The sequence below is a fragment of the Colobus angolensis genome, unplaced genomic scaffold, assembly GCF_000951035.1.
Source record: "Colobus angolensis palliatus isolate OR3802 unplaced genomic scaffold, Cang.pa_1.0 Scaffold80, whole genome shotgun sequence".
Classification (NCBI taxonomy): domain Eukaryota; kingdom Metazoa; phylum Chordata; class Mammalia; order Primates; family Cercopithecidae; genus Colobus; species Colobus angolensis.
The window spans coordinates 5,783,706-5,800,040 of record NW_012121821.1 but is presented as its reverse complement, the minus strand read 5'-3'; the positions used below and the strand labels follow the sequence as shown (position 1 = coordinate 5,800,040).

Sequence of the window (16,335 nt, the reverse complement as noted above, 5' to 3'; positions counted from 1 at the left end):
TGTGCCAGGCAGTGTTATGCCCTTGCTTTGGGGCTTTCTGAACACCATGAACTCCGGCAAATTTTCTTAGCTTTCGTATGCCTCGGTGCCTCATTACCGCACTTGGAAATACTGTGGGTAAGCGCTCAGCGACTGCTGGCTACAGTTATTGTTATCCTCACACCAGGGAGGTGGCGTCACCGCTTTACCAATAACCTAGATTGGCAGCGAATGTGCACCAAGCTGAGCTTTCCCTGCCCTCGGACTCGCACGTTTCCTCGGCAGCCACGTCCAGGTTTCCCCAAGCCACTACTGATTTGTTTGGTTTTTGGCGGGGATGGGAGTTGGCAGTGACGCGAGGAAGCTGGGGCCCAATGAACGCCGTTTTTTCACTCAATGACTCTGACTCGCTCTCCGCCTTGAAACCACGGTTCAAACCTGAGGGCAGAAGGCGCGAAAGGAAACCCAGTGTGACCTCCCCGCGCCGCTCAGGGAGGAGCCGGGGCGGGAGAGCCACCCCGGAAGAGGGGCGGTCCGGGCACTGACCTTTACTCTCCCGCCGGAGTCAGGCCCAAATTCGGCCATTCTCTTGAACATATTGTCCCACGGAAGAAGCCGCCGCCGCCAGGGAAAGAGACCGGGGCTGGCGGGGTCGCCGCTCCCCTCAGAGGCCGCGCTCCTCTCGCGCGGGCCCAGGCGGAGGGTTTCTGGCCGAGGGAGGGCGAGTTACTAAGGCCCGTAACGCTGACTAACCGTCAACTCCTCAGGCCGACAGCGCTCCGGAAGGCCATTCAGCCCCGCGCAGGTGGAGAGCGCAGCGGAAGGAGGGGCGACGGCGGCACCGTGCGCAGGCGCAACGGGTTCGCGTGTGCGCACGCAGTGTACACTGCGCACGCGCCTGGCGGCTGCAGTCACATCATAAGACCAGTCCAGGAGTTCCAAACCAAAAAAAATGAAAGGAAGGAAATAATAAATGAGTTCAGAAAGTTGTCCAGATGTTAAGGATATGAGTTTCCACATTGAAAGATCCTACCAAGCACCCAGCACAAATATTAAAGCATCCATGTCAAGGCATATCATTGTGAATTTTCCGAACATCGAGGATAAAGAGATCCCACACCCTTCCAGGTTATAAAGACTGTGGAATCAGAGTGGCTTCAGATTGCTCAGGTAGATTCTAGGAAGCCGTACGGTACTGTCTTCAAAACTCTGAGGGAAAATTACTTCCGATTTAGTCTTCAATACTCATCCAACTACCAATCGAGTGTGTGAATAGTTTCAGACGTGCTAAATCACTACACATAAAAAATAGTACCTATCTTACTTTTCTCAGTACTTCCAGGAAGATCCTGTAGATCTGACCCACCAAAATGAGGGAATAAGCCAAGAAGGAGGAAATTATGAAATACAGGAAATACAATAAATATCAAACACAGAAAATAATAAGATCCCAAGATGATACTGAAAGAGCCCCGGAGACGATAGCTGTGTACAGGCATAGATGGCAACGCATCCAGGTTAGATTCGGTCAGAAATCTTTGGGACACACTGCTTTAGAAGGACGGAATTGACACAATTCCAGCTGGTGTTGAATCCTCAAGAGGAGATTTGACCGAGAGTTTGGGAGTTTAACTCATGACAGGTACACAGAAAACTAAGCGGCTGTAAGCATTATACAGCTATTAATTCTAGGGAAAACAAAATCTTGCGTAAGAAAAGAAAGTAATTGTATTTATGGTTACATAAATACTGAGTATTGATCCCCCACTCCACAAAAAATAGAATTACATTTGGAAGGATGGGCTTTGGAGAAAGGTACTATGCTTGATGGGGTTGGAGTAGAAGGAAATAGAGCTTCTTTAACTTCCATAGTGGGAAGTCAATATCTGAAAATGGAAAAATCAAGAAGAAGCAATATAAGTGTAATATTGAAAAGCATGGAGGTAAGTATTTTAAAAAATAAGCTAAAAGAGTAGAAAATACTGCTGATTGTGATTTTCAGTAATTCCATTTAACAACTTTGAGGAATTTTTTTTTTTTTTTTTTTTTAGACGCAGTCTCGCTCTGTCACAGTGCAGTGGCGCGATCTTGGCACACTGCAAGCTCCGCCTCCCGGGTTCACACCATTCTCCTGCTTCAGCCTCCCGAGTAGCTGGGACTACAGGTGCCTGCCACCTCGCCCGGCTAATTTTTTGTATTTTTAGTAGAGACGGGGTTTCACCGTGTTAGCCAGGATGGTCTCGATCTCCTGACCTCGTGATCCGCCCGCCTCGGCCTCCCAAAGTGCTAGGATTACAGGCATGAGACATCACGCCCGGCCGAAGAAAATATTTTTTTAAAGACTTCACTAAATAGAAGTGCAAGGGATGTGCTCAGGGCTTAGTTATAATTAGTGCCACATGAAGAGCTCAATTGTCATATGGATGTCACTGCATTTCAACCAACATAGGAACTGAGTTTCTTTTGAAAATGATCAAACATTGATATTGATTTTTATCCTGTTGCCAGAATAAGAGTAGAAATTTGGTTTGGGGGCGTAATTATATTAAAAACAATTGGTATAACTAAGAAATATTTATCAAAAACTAAAACAAAAATCTCCAACAAACATTGCTTTCCCTCTTCAGTCTACTTTGTCTAATCTCTGGCGATTTCCTCAATCAGCCTGTGTTGTTGGGTTATCCTGGCACTTCCTGGACATGTCCTATCTCTGTTTCTCAGCTGTTACTCTTCAACTCTCTCTTCCCTACCTTGACTCATCCTTTGTACACCTCAGGGTATCTCCATATGCATAAACTCATTCCTTTTTAGTTTAATCACATCAGAATGATCCAAGAATTTTGCAGCCTAAGGTGGCGCCTCTGTAGTGGCCCTCTGCTGCCCTCCCATGGCTAGTCTATGTGCTGCATTTACATAGCCAAGATGTGGCTTGGAACCCCGCAAACTGTTGTACTGGAATCATGTGGCCTGGAAGAGTTAATTAAAAAAAAAAAAAAAAAAAAAAGCCGGGCGCGGTGGCTCACGCCTGTAATCTCAGCACTTTGGGAGGCCGAGGCGGGCGGATCATGAGGTCAGGAGATCGACCTCTTGACATGGTGAAACCTTGTGTCTACTAAAAATACAAAAATGAGGGGGCCGTGTTTGCGCGTGCCTGTAGTCCCAAGTACTCGGGATGCTGAGGCAGGAGAATCGCTTGAACCCAGGAGGTGGACGTTGCAGTGAGCCGAGATCGCGCCGCTGCACTCCAGCCTGGAGACAGAGTGAGGCTCTGTCTCAAAAACGGAAAACTTAGAATGATCAGCTTGGAGGGAACATACTAAATAATCAGCAAGAGATTTATTTGATCAACTGACACTTATTGAGCATGTACCATGTTCCAGTCACTCTTCTAGGTGTTTAGAATACAGAAGTGGAAGGAGTGAAAAATTTCTATTCTTCCTATCAGTACAGTGGTTCAGCATATTATAAAATCAGAGATGTATCATGGTAAGGAGGGTGTCCAGGTGTGGGGGAAGGAAGCAACCCACTGGGGGGTGTCAGAGCCTGAGTGGAGAGCACTCAATGTTGAGCAGAGTTGGGAAATTGGTTACATACAGGCAAACCCATCAAATACATAAATGTACTAAGGACACATTTTAAGGATATTGAGTGTAATGGATGCTAAGTTTCTTACTGTCAGAGAAGAGAGTTAAAACATGGAAAAGAAGAAAACTAGAGTGAATCCTGTGGTGTGAGATTAGAATTGGAGATACTGGTGTGGATTCATGATTTTCAATATAAATAGATAGATGTAGAGATAAATATAGTGTAAATACATGTATCTTCCAGCTCTGTTCACTGATAGGGCCTGGGAACAGTGACACCCTAGTGCCCAGATCTTGTTTTTTAATACTATCATGCACTTTGAGGAATCAGGGCTCCTTGGAGAAATGCCTATTCCATTTCTGAAAGCAAGGAAGGAACAAGGTGAGCCTTAGAATATCTTGTGCCAGAAAACAAGAAAGTGCTTGAAGAATAATGGCAATATGTTGAAATGGCACAGAAGCCAACTTGCAGAGGCTCACTGGCCAAATCGAGGACAGTGTGAACATCAAAATAAATAATAGTAAGGGACTATAAATCCTTATGATTTGAATAAAATAGAAACCATGGGTCCATATTGATATAATAAATAAATGCATGACCAGGCACGGTGGTTCACGCCTGTAATCCAGCATTTGAGAGGCCAAGAGAGGCGGAATGCTCGAGCTCAGGAGTTCGAGACCAGCCTGGGCAACATGGCAAAACCCCATCTCTACTAAAAATACAAAAATTAGCCAAGCATGGTGATGCGCGCCTGTAGTCCCAGCTACTTAGGAGGCTGAGGCAGGAGGATCGCTTGAGCTCGGGAAGCAGAGGTTGCAGTAAGCCGAGATCACGCCACTGCACTCCAGCCTAGGTGACAGAGTGAAGTCCTATCTCTAAATAAATAAACAAACCGAAAATGTGATGAGCAGTAGTCTCAAGGCACCTCCTCCCCAAATACTTTACAGTGAAGATGGCTTGCAGCCATCACCTTAATCAAATGATCCAAGTGATCATCATCAGTCATGGGGCAAATCAAAACTGCATGCCACCTGAAATGATGCAGTGAGAACATCACTTCTGTGGTATTCCTACCAAAGATGCATAACCTAATGGAATCGAGAGAACACCAGAAAAACCTTAGGAACATTCTATAACATAACTAGTCTGTGGTCTTCAAAAGTGGCAAGGTCATAAAAAGTCCAGAAAGAAACAACTGAAGAACAATCCAGATTGAAAGAGACTTAAAAAACATGAAAACAAAATACAACACGATTCTGAATTAGATGCTTTTGTTACGAAGGTCTTATTGGGACAATCTATGAAATTGAGTGGAATCGGATGATTAGGTTGTAGTAATGTATCAGTGTTAATTTCCTAATCTGGATAATTGTTTTGAGGTTTTATGTAGGAGAATGTCTTTGTAGGAATTACACACCGATATAAGCAGGGCCATTGGGTATCATGTTGGCTATTTACTCTCAAAACAGTTCTGAAAAAAATAAAAGATCTTTGGACAGTACTTTTACATTTTTTGAAAGATTGAGATTATTTCAATGTTTTTTTAAAAAGTGGGAAAACCTCTGTCATTTTGGAAGTTATATTTTGCTGAGAAGAAACAAAATATGTAGTATATAAAATTATTATAGACTTGATCCCTGAGGCACTCTCACGTTTAGAAATTAAATAGCAGAGAAAGAGTGAGCAAGAAGGACTGAGAAAGAACAGTCACTGAAGTAGGATGCAAATAAGGAAAAGTCAAGGGAGAAGAAAACTGCTAAGAGTATGAAGTGGTTCACTTTGTCAAATGCTGCTGAGATGAACAAGGTGATCACGGAATTAGCACTGAGGAGTCATGGGGAAAATCCTGGAGGAGCAGTTTCAACTGGGTGAGGATGGAAGCCAGATTAGAGAGGGTTGAAAAGACAATGGGAGGTGAGGTCATGGAGTTGGTAAGTACAGACATCCTTCCCCAGAAGTCTTGCTGTAAAGGGAACAGAGAATGGAATTGCAGTTGGAGGATTATGTAGGGTCAGTGGAGTATTTGTTGTAAGATGGGAGGTTACTAGGGCAGACTGCAGAATGATGGAGGTGATCCAGCTAAAAGGAACAAACTAGGGATGCAAGAAACAACCTAACTTGGAGTAGTGAGAGAGATGGGAGGGGAACTGCATGTGGAGTCAGTGCTGTTGGCAGAAGCAGAGGCCCTTCATCCTGATAATAGGAGGGAAGGAAGGAAGGATGGGCCTATGGGAAGGTATGACTGCTGCTTTGGTGATGTGGAGGGGAAAACTTGCTATGAAGTTGCTTTTGTTTTAAAAGTGTAATATGAGGCCAGGTTATCTGCTGAGAGCAGAGGAGGGTGGAGGATAAGGGGGCAGAGGAGGCTGAATGTGTGTCTTGAGGCTTTGAAGAGAGAAGAAGAAAAGTAAAATAGTAACAGTCATTTTGGAGACTAGGGACATAAAAATGGAAGGATTGCAGAGAAGTAACTAAAATGGTCAGGTAGACATGAGGGTTCATTTGAGATTTATGGTTATGAATTTAAACTGAGACCTGTCAGCATGCTTGTGGATTTTTCTCCAGCAATATCCGACTATTTAAGTGAAGTAAGTGAGGATATAAGAGATAATAAGAGCACCAAATCATATTTTTTCAAATATTTGTATTTTTTTCTTCAGAGGCACTATAGGAGTCTAAATAAAAACAGACAAGGTATGTGTTGCAAAGCCTTTAATTAGAATGTTTGTGTTTTTCAAACATTATGCATAATTTCACATTTGTGATTAGTTAGCAATTATTTCAATACTTGTAAGCTCATCTACCTCAGATTTAATCATAATACATGAATGAAATTACTCAAATTAAGGAACAGCAATTTAGAAAGAAACACACTTTAAGAAAACAAAATTCTCAACTCAGGCAGTCTGTTTCTAGCATTTGGTATTCTACCCCTTTAAAAATTTCATATTTTCCAACAAAAAATGGTTACTTTTACTGTTTTTGGAGATGACTAAACAGATGAAGGCATCTGATGCTGCTGGTATTTTGCCCAAGATCAACTGAAGATAACCTTTTGTTATATTTTTTACTTACTATTGGACATACTCGTATCATTCAAGATTAAGTCTGGGTTATTTCTTTGATAAGAACTGAATGTACTGGAGATGTATTTGATAACCAAGGTTTTAGATAAATTTTCACCAGTAATAGTTCTATTTGCAAACTGAAAAATGTTGTAGGCTTAATATAAAATAACCACATTAGTGAACATTACGTCTCTTAGAAGAAAGGCCATATTTTGCTCCTGCTTCTGTAAAAATATTATTTCTTTGAAGGGGAAATAATGGTAGTGTGATCTTTCACTTAATTACTACTCCCTTAATGTGAGAAAGAGACAAAATGAGCTGAAGAAGGAAAATTCTGCAATTATACTCCACAACCTTCAACATACTGACTGACATCTCTGTTTTGACAGTGCTTTTTCCATGCCACCCTGCAGAAAAAGATGAAGCAAATGGTAAAAGGTTAAAACATATCTTCATTGTAATATACATACTTCACACCCCTTGGGGAAACAAAATATTTTATCAATAGATAAAATAGTAAGATAGACCCAGTGATTGCTATTTATTAAATGAAGATATGTATACAAAATACTTCACTCCTACCCATATCTCTCAGTAGAGCACAGAATGCTGAACATAAAGATTGAGTAATGTGCGTTGTACAGCAGCAACTGCAAAGTGAATTCCACATTTATTTTATTTTATTATTTTTTTATTTTTTTGAGATAGAGTCTCACTCCGTTGCCCAGGCTGAAGTGCAATGGTGCAATCAATCCTCTGCAACCTCCACCTCCTGGGTTCAAGCAAATCTCCTGTCTCAGCCTCCTGAGTAGCTGGGATTACAGGCACCTGCCACCACACCCAGCTAATTTTTTGTATTTTCAGTAGAGACGGGGTTTTGCCATGTTAGCCAGGCTGGTCCCAAACTCCTGACCTCAGGTGATCCACCCGCCTCGGTCTCCCAAAGTGCTGGGATTATGGGCGTGAGCCACCGTGCCCGGCCCACATTTACTTATTCTAAAAAGAATTTCAAGATATGACAAGGAACTGGTAGAGTGCGAAGAATCTTAAAACTCTAGAAATCTCCTAAAATAAATTGTGGAGTAAAAGAGTAAGATTCTGGATCAGTTAAAGTAGATTGTTTCTTCAAGGTGTAGGTAATACATTATTTAGCATAAGCCAAAAGCTGCAATTTTTAGGTGTCATTAGCATAATTTCGTCTTTGAAAGTCTGCTCTCATTGTATACATCAACAGTAGAGTAAAATAGTTTTCCCTTTTAACACGTAAAACATACCATGCTCGAATGCCTTGTGGATCACTGACAACCCTCTTTGCACAAGCTACAGCATCAGCGATGTTATTTTGCAGCAAAGCTGAAAGACAGGTGGTAAGCAATAAAAAACTTTAATAGATATTTTATTTTAAATTTAGGTTTAGCCAGCTTTATTCTGTTAGGCTGTGGAAAGAATGCTAAGATATTATTTTCTATGAGTCCATATATGTGTGATTGTTGGGGAAAACTTTCTCTTCATTCTCTCCCATTCAACATGAAATGAAGTATTTTTTTCTTCATTTACCAAAGTCGTTGGAAGCTCTGGAAGTATTAACGAAATGATTAAAGGTCCTCTTTGTACTAGACACTGTAAAAAAACACCTAGTGATATTTTACTCAGCAGTTCTACTACTGAAAATTTATCCAGAAGAAATAAGAAATGCACCCAAAGATGTATACACAAAACTATTCATAGCAATTTCTAAGAGGGAAAAATGGAAACAATCTAAGTGCTCAGTAGTAACAGTTGGATCAGCAAATTATAGAATATTCATATATTAAAATTCTAGTCATTCTTTTCAAATGATGATACAGATTTGTATTTTTTTCTCATCTGGAAAATGGAGCAAAAGATCATTAAAAACCGATTTGTATTTGCTGACATGCAAATAATTTTGTGTGATAAGAAGCAAATTGTAAAGCAGTGTGTATAATACAATTTAATTTTTGCAAAAGCACACATTACTTACATGTTTGTATGTGGGTATATATATGTATGATATAATTTAACATTCATACACATGATTGATAAACATTCTGGAAGAATATAAACCAGAATTAGGCCGGGCGTGGTGGCTCACGCCTGTAATCCCAGCACTTTGGAAGGCCGAGGCGGGCGGATCATGAGGTCAGGAGATCGAGACCATCCTGCCTAACACGGTGAAACCCCGTCTCTACTAACAATACAAAAAATTAGCCGGGTGTAGTGGTGGGCGCCTGTAGTCCCAGCTGCTCGGGAGGCTGAGGCAGGAGAATAGTCTGAACCTGGGAGGCGGATCTTGCAGTGAGCCGAGATGGTGCCACTGCACTCCAGCCAGGGTGACAGAGCGAGACTCCATCTCCAAAAAAAACCCCCAAAAAACACAAAAGAATATATACCAGAATTTACCCATGGTTATAAACCTCTGGGGAGTAAGATTATGGGTGTTATTTTTCTTATTTGTATTTTCTAATTTTTATTTAATGACCAAAGATTATATAATATAAAATTTTTAATTAACTGGATTTTTAAAATAAGATTAATGTTCTCTATTGGGAATTTTAATATTTAAAAATTTAATAATATCAACTTTGCAAGATTTCTGCAATATTTTTGACACTGAAGATTCCACGTTATTTCTATTTTTATGAGTTCAATAAAATATTTGTTTCACCCTAAATAAATAAATCCTTCAGTTAATTTTTTATTTACAATAATAGTTCTACAGGAAATGTATTTTTTGAAGATGTAAACTAAAGAATTTAGAAATGGAATGTCATAATGTTCCTAATTCACTTAAAAGTCTCTCAGCAGTAGCCAGGTACAGTGGCTCATGCCTGTAATTCCAGCACTTAAGGAGGCTGAGGTTGGAAGATTGCTTGAGCTCAGGAGTTCAAGACCAGCCTGGGCAACACAGAATTTGCCTGTACTAAAAATTTCAAAAACTAGCCAGGCATGGTGGTGTATGCCTGTAGTCCCAGCTATTTGGGAGGCTGAGGTGGGAGGATAACTTGAGGCTGCAGTGAGCTGTGATGGTGCCACTGCATTACAGCCTGGGGTACGGTGAGACTCTGTCTCAAAACAAAACAAAACAAAACAAAAAACTCTCAGCAAAAAAAAAAACAAAGAACAAAAAAAACATAGAAGAAGTGACCATGGCAAAATGTTAACAACTTTTAAAGTGCATTATGGGCATATGGCTGTTTATTATACTAATGTCTCTAATTTTGTATGTATTTAGAACATTTCCTAATAAAAACTAAAACGATTGAAAAAGGACCATACAACTAAATTATCCCTAAACCTCCCCAAAGTAAGCAGGAGCAATGGCATTGTTTGGGACAAAGCATCAGTAAGGCCATTGACAGTAAATTAATAAGTCATTTCAGAAACTTCTGCATAGTAAAAAAAGTCAACCTTTTATGATACCGCTTCTTTAATTTCTTACTCAGGGAATTATGAGGAAAATAATAATGACTTTCTGGAAGTTGAGATGTAGTTTTTCTAGGTCCCTCATGAACCCTTCAAGGCTTTTTCATTTGCATTGAACCTCAATTCTTGTAAGTATAACCAGATTGATCAAATATTAGCTGGTCTTACCATTGCAGGATATATGACAGGCATTAACTGCTCCTGGGGTTTTGCCATTATTACACCAGTAGCGGCTATTGATCTGAAATATCCCATAATCAGTGCTTTCATCTCCAGGATTGTAGTTTGTAGCGTCTGTGTTATAACCACTCTCCCATTTGGCCAAACACACCCCTGAAAAGAACTTATTTTTAGTAATAAACAGCAACACTAAGTGACTTACACTCTATAGCAAAATCAGTTCTATTTAGCTACTTCTATTTTACTGATTTGTTTTATAAGTATAAAGATTTACTTAACTTATAAAATATCTTAACACTTTAGTGTTAAGATAAGGGACTTGTAAGAGAATCCTTTTGTAATGCAAATTATCTTGTAACACTAATGAACAATATAACATACTTTTAAAAATATTAAAATACATGTTTCTTCCATTGCTTTTACCCTTCCTGTGCTCCCATCCCTCAGGCAACATTCAGCCAAGAACAGAAAAATAAACAGAGCTGTTGAGTAGATTTTGTAAATTCATAGCAGATACATAGGCTGATGGAAAAATGCTTTTTTTAAAAACTGGAAAAACATAAGGATTTTATGATAGAGAGAAATTTTCTTATAATATCTAAAGGTGAATTTGGATATCAAGTTAGAATCTTGAAAACAAGACTATTCTGTGATTTCATCCCTTCACTCATTCATTCAAAAATAGCTATTGGGGGGAAATGTCTGAATTAAATCTGAAAACTACAGAGATTATTACATTGACAACTATGGGCTAAACTGTAAAATAACTTTTCCTCATGGCACATCTTGAATTGTGTGGGAGAAAATGAAAGATAGTTAATCAAGTAGAGTAGATAAAAATAATAAAACATTTCATGCTGAGTTTCTGGGATCCTATACAAAGAGTTACTGAAGGGAACTAGGTTCCTACTGCCCTTGTGTAGGGAATTCAATATATTCTTAAAAACATCACTATTAAAAATCCCATGTTGGCCGGGTGCAGTGGTTCACACCTGTAATCCTAGCACTTTGGGAGGCTGAGGTGGGCAGATCATTTGAGGCCAAGAGTTCAAGACTAGCCTGGCCAACATGGTGAAACTCCATCTCTACTGAAAATACAAAAAATTAGCTGGGTATGGTGGTGCACACCTGTAGTCACAGCTACTCGGAAGGCTGAAGCACGAGAATCACTTGAGCCCAGAAGGAGGAGGTTGCAATGAGCTGAGATCATGCCACTGCACTCCGGCCTGGGCCACAGAGTGAGACCGTCTTAAAACAAACAGAAAACAAAACAAACAAACAAAAACAAACAAAAATCCACGTCATAGCAGGGCACTTGAAGACAAGAAAAATGCTGCATCACTCTAGGCTCTCAGAAGTTAGAAATGGGAAATAACTGGAGTCACACACCAAGGACTTGAGAGAGCTCTGCCAGGTCCTCAAATGTATCTTTCAGTCAGCTTACATGTGCCATTGAATCTCAGGCATCCAGCAAACTTCCTAGCACTAGAATAGTACAACAGGTCCTGTTTTACTTAGAATGGAATTTTCCCCTGCCATGCTCTTATTCCTTTATCGGGTATCTCTGATTATAAAGAACCAAACTGATGTTTTTAGCCATTGTAAGTATACAAAACCACAAAGAAATAAAACATCTATTCACTCAAAGCCCCTTCTTCTTCCTTCTCTCCTAGTGTCTGTTCCATACATAGCTAATTCTCTGGAAGTATGGAGAGTAGACTTACAGTTTGCTAGGCTGACTCCCTTGTAGCCATCCAGTCCCAATTTTTTCAGAGTTCTGGCCAACTCACACCTTTCAAAGATCTTGCCCTGGACCGTGACAGAAAGGAGGACAAGCCCCAGAATAATGAGAGCCTTCATGTTGACTGCTAGGTCAGACTGCTAGGCTGACCAGGGTGAGCTGATCCCAGTATTTATATCTTTCAACTTCTTTCTTCCCCTTGTGGTTTGGTGGCTCCACCCTTTCAGCTGTGTGGAAAACAGGAACTGTGTATTGATCTACTGATTCTAAAGAGATTTTTTTAATGTTTGAAGAGAGATACTCTAATTTTCTAAGAATTAGTCTACAGGAAAATAATGAAATGGCATTGTTTAAAGTACTGGCTCTGGAAGAATTGGGGCACAGCACTGTTTACAAGACAGGAACCTTCTTCTGTTTGATTATGAATTTCAGCAATTATAAAGAAAACAATGACTATTTTGTACAGCTTAAAATGAGCTGTGATTTCTGACTAACATTCAATTTCATGAATTTTTTTCTATGCATTCACCGTTTGGTATTTATCTTTTTTACTTAACATTATTTTACATACATTTTCCACAAAATGGACATGACACATGTGCCTGTTGTCTTACTGGGTGTATAGTGTGACACCACGTTGCTCAGCTACTTTCTTACTCTAGACTCTTTTTGTTACTATAGTAAATGTTTTATTATTATGAATCAGTGTTTTACTATTATAAATGAGGTTCAAGTGAACAACTTTACCAACTACTTTTTTTTTTTTTTTTTTTGAGAGGGAGTCTTACTCTGTCACCAGGGTGGAGTGCAGTGGTGCAATCTCAGCTCACTGCAACCTCCGCCTCCCGGGTTCAAGCAATTATCTAGCCTCAGCCTCCTGGGTAGCTAGGACTACAGGCACGTGCCACCACGCCCAGCTAATTTTTGTATTTTTAGTAGAGATGGGGTTTTACCATGTTGGCCAGGATGGTCTCAATCTCTTGACCTTGTGATCCACCCACCTTGGTCTTCCAAAGTGCTGGGATTACAGGTGTGAGCCACCATGCCCGGCCGAATTTACCAACTACTTTTCACAACACTTTGCTTCCCATTTCTGTATTAGAACATAGGGGATCATTAGAAAGCAATAGCATTTTTAAAATCAAACCTACCCAAACACATATATCCAACTAAATGCTACCTTGGAAAATAGCAATCTCAGGAGGCTGTGCACAGCTTTTAAAACAATGCTACCAGAACTCAAAAAGAACTATGCTTCTGTATCTGCCTATGAAGACAGATTCTGAGCCACACGGAGTGTCATCACTTTGTAGTTACCCTTATTTTTCATCAATGGCCTCTAAAGATTACCAGATTTGGTTTTAAATGACAGTTCAAGGACCCTGTCCAAAAATCAAGAATAATCTCATTTTTCAGGCTAGGTCTAATTTTGATTCTTCAGTAATAAAGAGGGCCAGGTGTGGTGTCTCATGCCTGTAATCCCAGCACTTTGGGAGGCCAAGGCAGGTGGATCACCTGAGGTCAGGAGTTGAAGACCAGCCTGGTCAGCATGCTGAAACCCTGTCTCTACTAAAAATACAAAAATTAGCTGGGCATGGTGGTGGGTGCCTATAATCCCAGCTACTCAGGAGGTTGAGGCAGGAGAATTGCTTGAACCCAGGAGGTGGAGGTTGCAGTGAGTCAAGATTGTGCCATTGCACTCCAGCCTGGGCAAAAGAGTGAGACTCTGTCTCAAATAATAATAATAATAATAATAATAATAAAATAGTGAGACAGATTTTCAGGACCCAAAGAGACAGAAACCAATTAAAAGAGTTAGTCTTGGCTGGGCGCAGTGGCTCATGCCTGTATTTCCAGCACTATGGGAGGCTGAGGCAGGAGGATTGCTTGAGACCACGAGTTGGAGACCAACCTGGGCAACATGGAAAAACCCTATCTTTACTAAAAATAAAAAAAAAATTTTAAATGTGCTTGTAGTCCCAGCTACTCGGGAGGTTGAGGGTCAGAGGATCACTTGAACCCGGGAGGTTGAGGCTGCGGTTAGCTGAGATCATGCTACTGCACTCCAGCTGGGCAACTAGAGTGAGACTGTGTCTCAAAAATAAAAAAAAAAAGAAGAAGAAGAAAAAAAAGAGTTAGCCTTTGGTCCCCTTTATACCATTCCCAACTCAATACTAAAGATGGCCAGTTATTACATGTGCTGGTTGCAGCCTTATGCTGGTAAGATTAATTTTTCTTTTCAAATGTTTAAACAGTTATGACCTTATACTATCTTAGGAATGGAACAAGCAAATATTTGCTGCCAACCTGAACCAAAGTGATAGCATGTTATCAAGTGACTACTTCAAAGGGATCCCCTTAATTATCTCCCCTGGGGAAGAAGTTAAGGGCAGTTATAACATCCATTGATAACCCTGTTATTCCATTTGACGTAGGTTTAATGAGCAATCTATTTAAAAATAAAATAGCAAGTAAGCATGATTTGAGGGCACAGATTATTTTTCTTCCTCAGAAATTTTGTATGTACTGCATGTTCTTTTTGATGCAATGTATGCATTTTGTCTTTTTTAGGAAAGTTGCTTACAGACCCTAGATTAATTTGTTGTATTACAGTGGACAATAGTTATGATTTACTCATTCGTTTCTCAAGATACAGAAAAATAATTCTTTATGGTGACTGTTGGGCGCTTCAGGCCTGGGAAAGGGAATCTGACTAAGGGTTTCTCACACTTTTGACTATTCCACAAAACTAAAGCCATCCTGAAAAGATGAAGATTTGCCATAATGTAAGATATTCTAAACAATGTGCTATAGCCCTCTGTTTTGTTCTGTTTTTAGATAGGATGTAAGGCCAGTTTTGTTTTGTTTTGTTTTGTTTTTTTGGAGATAGGGTCTTGCTCTATTGCCCAGGCTAGAGTGCAGGGGTGCAATTTTGGCTCACTACAGCGTGAACTCCTGGGCTCATGCAATCCTCCTGCCTCAGCCTCTCAAGTAGCTGGGACCACAGGCGAGTAGCTGGGACCACAAGCGTGTGCCACCACACCTGGCCAACTTTTTAAATTTTTAGTAGAAACACAGTCTTGCTATGTTGTCCAGGCTGGTCTTGAACTCCTGGACTTAAGCAATCCTCCTGCCTCAGCCTCCCAAAGTGCTTGGATTACAAACATGAGCCATTGCACCCAGCTCTGTTAGGCCATTCTTGTGTTGCTATAAAGAAATACCCGAGACTGGGTAATTTATAAGAAAAGAGGTTTAATTGGCTCATGGTTCTACAGGCTGTTCAGGAAGCATGGCATCGGCATCTGCTTCTGGAGAGGCCCCAGGAAGCTTACAGTTATGGAGGAAGGTGAAGGAGGAACAGGTATTTCACATGGTGGGAGCAGGAGCAAGAGAGTTGCCGGGGGTTGGGGGAGTGCCGCACTTTACAACAACCAGATCTCGTGAGAGCTCACTCACTATCAGCAGGACAACACCAAGCCACGAGGGATCTGCCCCCATGGGCCCCAGCTCCAACACTGGGGATTATAATTCAACAGGAGATTTGAATGGGGATAAATAACCAAACTACATCACAGCGTCTCACTCTGTTGCTCAGACTGGAATGAAATAGTGCAATCATGTTTTTTCAGCTTTGATTTCCCAGGCTCAGGTGACTCTCCCACCTACAGGCATGTACCACCACATACAGCTAATTTTTCATTTTTTTGTAGAGACAGGGTCTCGCTATGTTGCCAAGGTTGGTCCTGAACTCCTGGGCTCAAGCAATTCTCCTGCCTTGGCCTCCCAAAGTGCTGGGATTACAAGCATAAGCCACTATGCCCTCTGTTGAAAGTGGTGGGCTGGGCACACAGGTTTCTCTCTGTTCACTTTCCAAATTACATTAAAGTATCAACAAAAGGAATATGAAAAGGTATAAACCAACAAGGGCAAAGGAAAAGCAGACGAGATGATAATGGATGAGAAATGTCAATAAAACTTTATAATACAGAGTGTTTGAGTAGTAACTAATTTAGGATAATGGAGAAAGCTGACACCTGAGTGCCTGGAAAAAGGGGAATCACTACAGAGCAAACTAACTCGTGCCTTAGATCTTGGAAAAAACTAGGTAATTCTGAAGGCAGGACTGCACGGCAGTGCTATAAACAGAAAGACAGGTTGGAAATCTGTATATGAAACAGTTAAGCCCCAGATTTTCTCCCCCAGACCAGGAAACCAGGTTGCGGCCTTTTCCCAATCCTAGAAGAATCAAGAATAATCTCATTTTTCAGGCTAGGTCTAATTTTGATTCTTCAGTAATAAAGAGGGCCAGGTGTGGTGTCTCATGCCTGTAATCCCAGC

At 40.7% G+C, this 16,335-nt stretch overlaps 2 protein-coding genes across 4 annotated transcripts in view; both read right to left on the bottom strand.

The window, feature by feature from the left end:
* YEATS4 (YEATS domain containing 4) overlaps positions 1-846 on the bottom strand; it is a 29,575-nt gene extending 28,729 nt beyond the window's left edge. Inside the window, exon 1 of one of the 2 annotated variants that reach the window (XM_011929295.1) lies at positions 526-846. In XM_011929295.1, the coding sequence (XP_011784685.1) occupies positions 526-576 (51 nt within the window). In that variant the 5' untranslated portion in view covers positions 577-846. The remainder of the gene's footprint in view (positions 1-525) is intronic. The other variant, XM_011929296.1, reaches the window with a different exon arrangement.
* Positions 847-6,688: 5,842 nt separating this feature from the next.
* Positions 6,689-12,183, bottom strand: LYZ (lysozyme). Of its 2 annotated transcripts, XM_011929293.1 has the most exons (4): positions 11,981-12,183; positions 10,245-10,409; positions 7,907-7,985; positions 6,698-7,039 (listed from the first exon to the last, which is right to left on the bottom strand). In XM_011929293.1, the coding sequence occupies exons 1-4, from the start codon at positions 12,114-12,116 to the stop codon at positions 6,973-6,975; spliced, it is 447 nt and encodes a 148-aa protein (XP_011784683.1). In that variant the 5' UTR covers positions 12,117-12,183; the 3' UTR covers positions 6,698-6,972. The 2 variants fall into 2 exon arrangements, with proteins under 2 accessions (XP_011784684.1, XP_011784683.1); XM_011929294.1 differs by lacking the exon at positions 7,907-7,985 and having other exon boundaries at positions 6,689-7,039; positions 11,981-12,144.
* Positions 12,184-16,335: the final 4,152 nt, after the last annotated feature.

Bases quoted from the DNA above. Each gene is read 5' to 3' on its own strand.
- LYZ (XM_011929293.1), bottom strand. From the start codon at position 12,116: ATGAAGGCTCTCATTATTCTGGGGCTTGTCCTCCTTTCTGTCACGGTC. The intron at 7,986-10,244 runs GTAAGACCAGCT...CCTGTCTTTCAG, and splicing joins CTGTCATATATCCTGCAATG to CTTTGCTGCAAAATAACATC. The intron at 7,040-7,906 runs GTATGTTTTACG...CTTTTTCTGCAG, and splicing joins CCACAAGGCATTCGAGCATG to GGTGGCATGGAAAAAGCACT.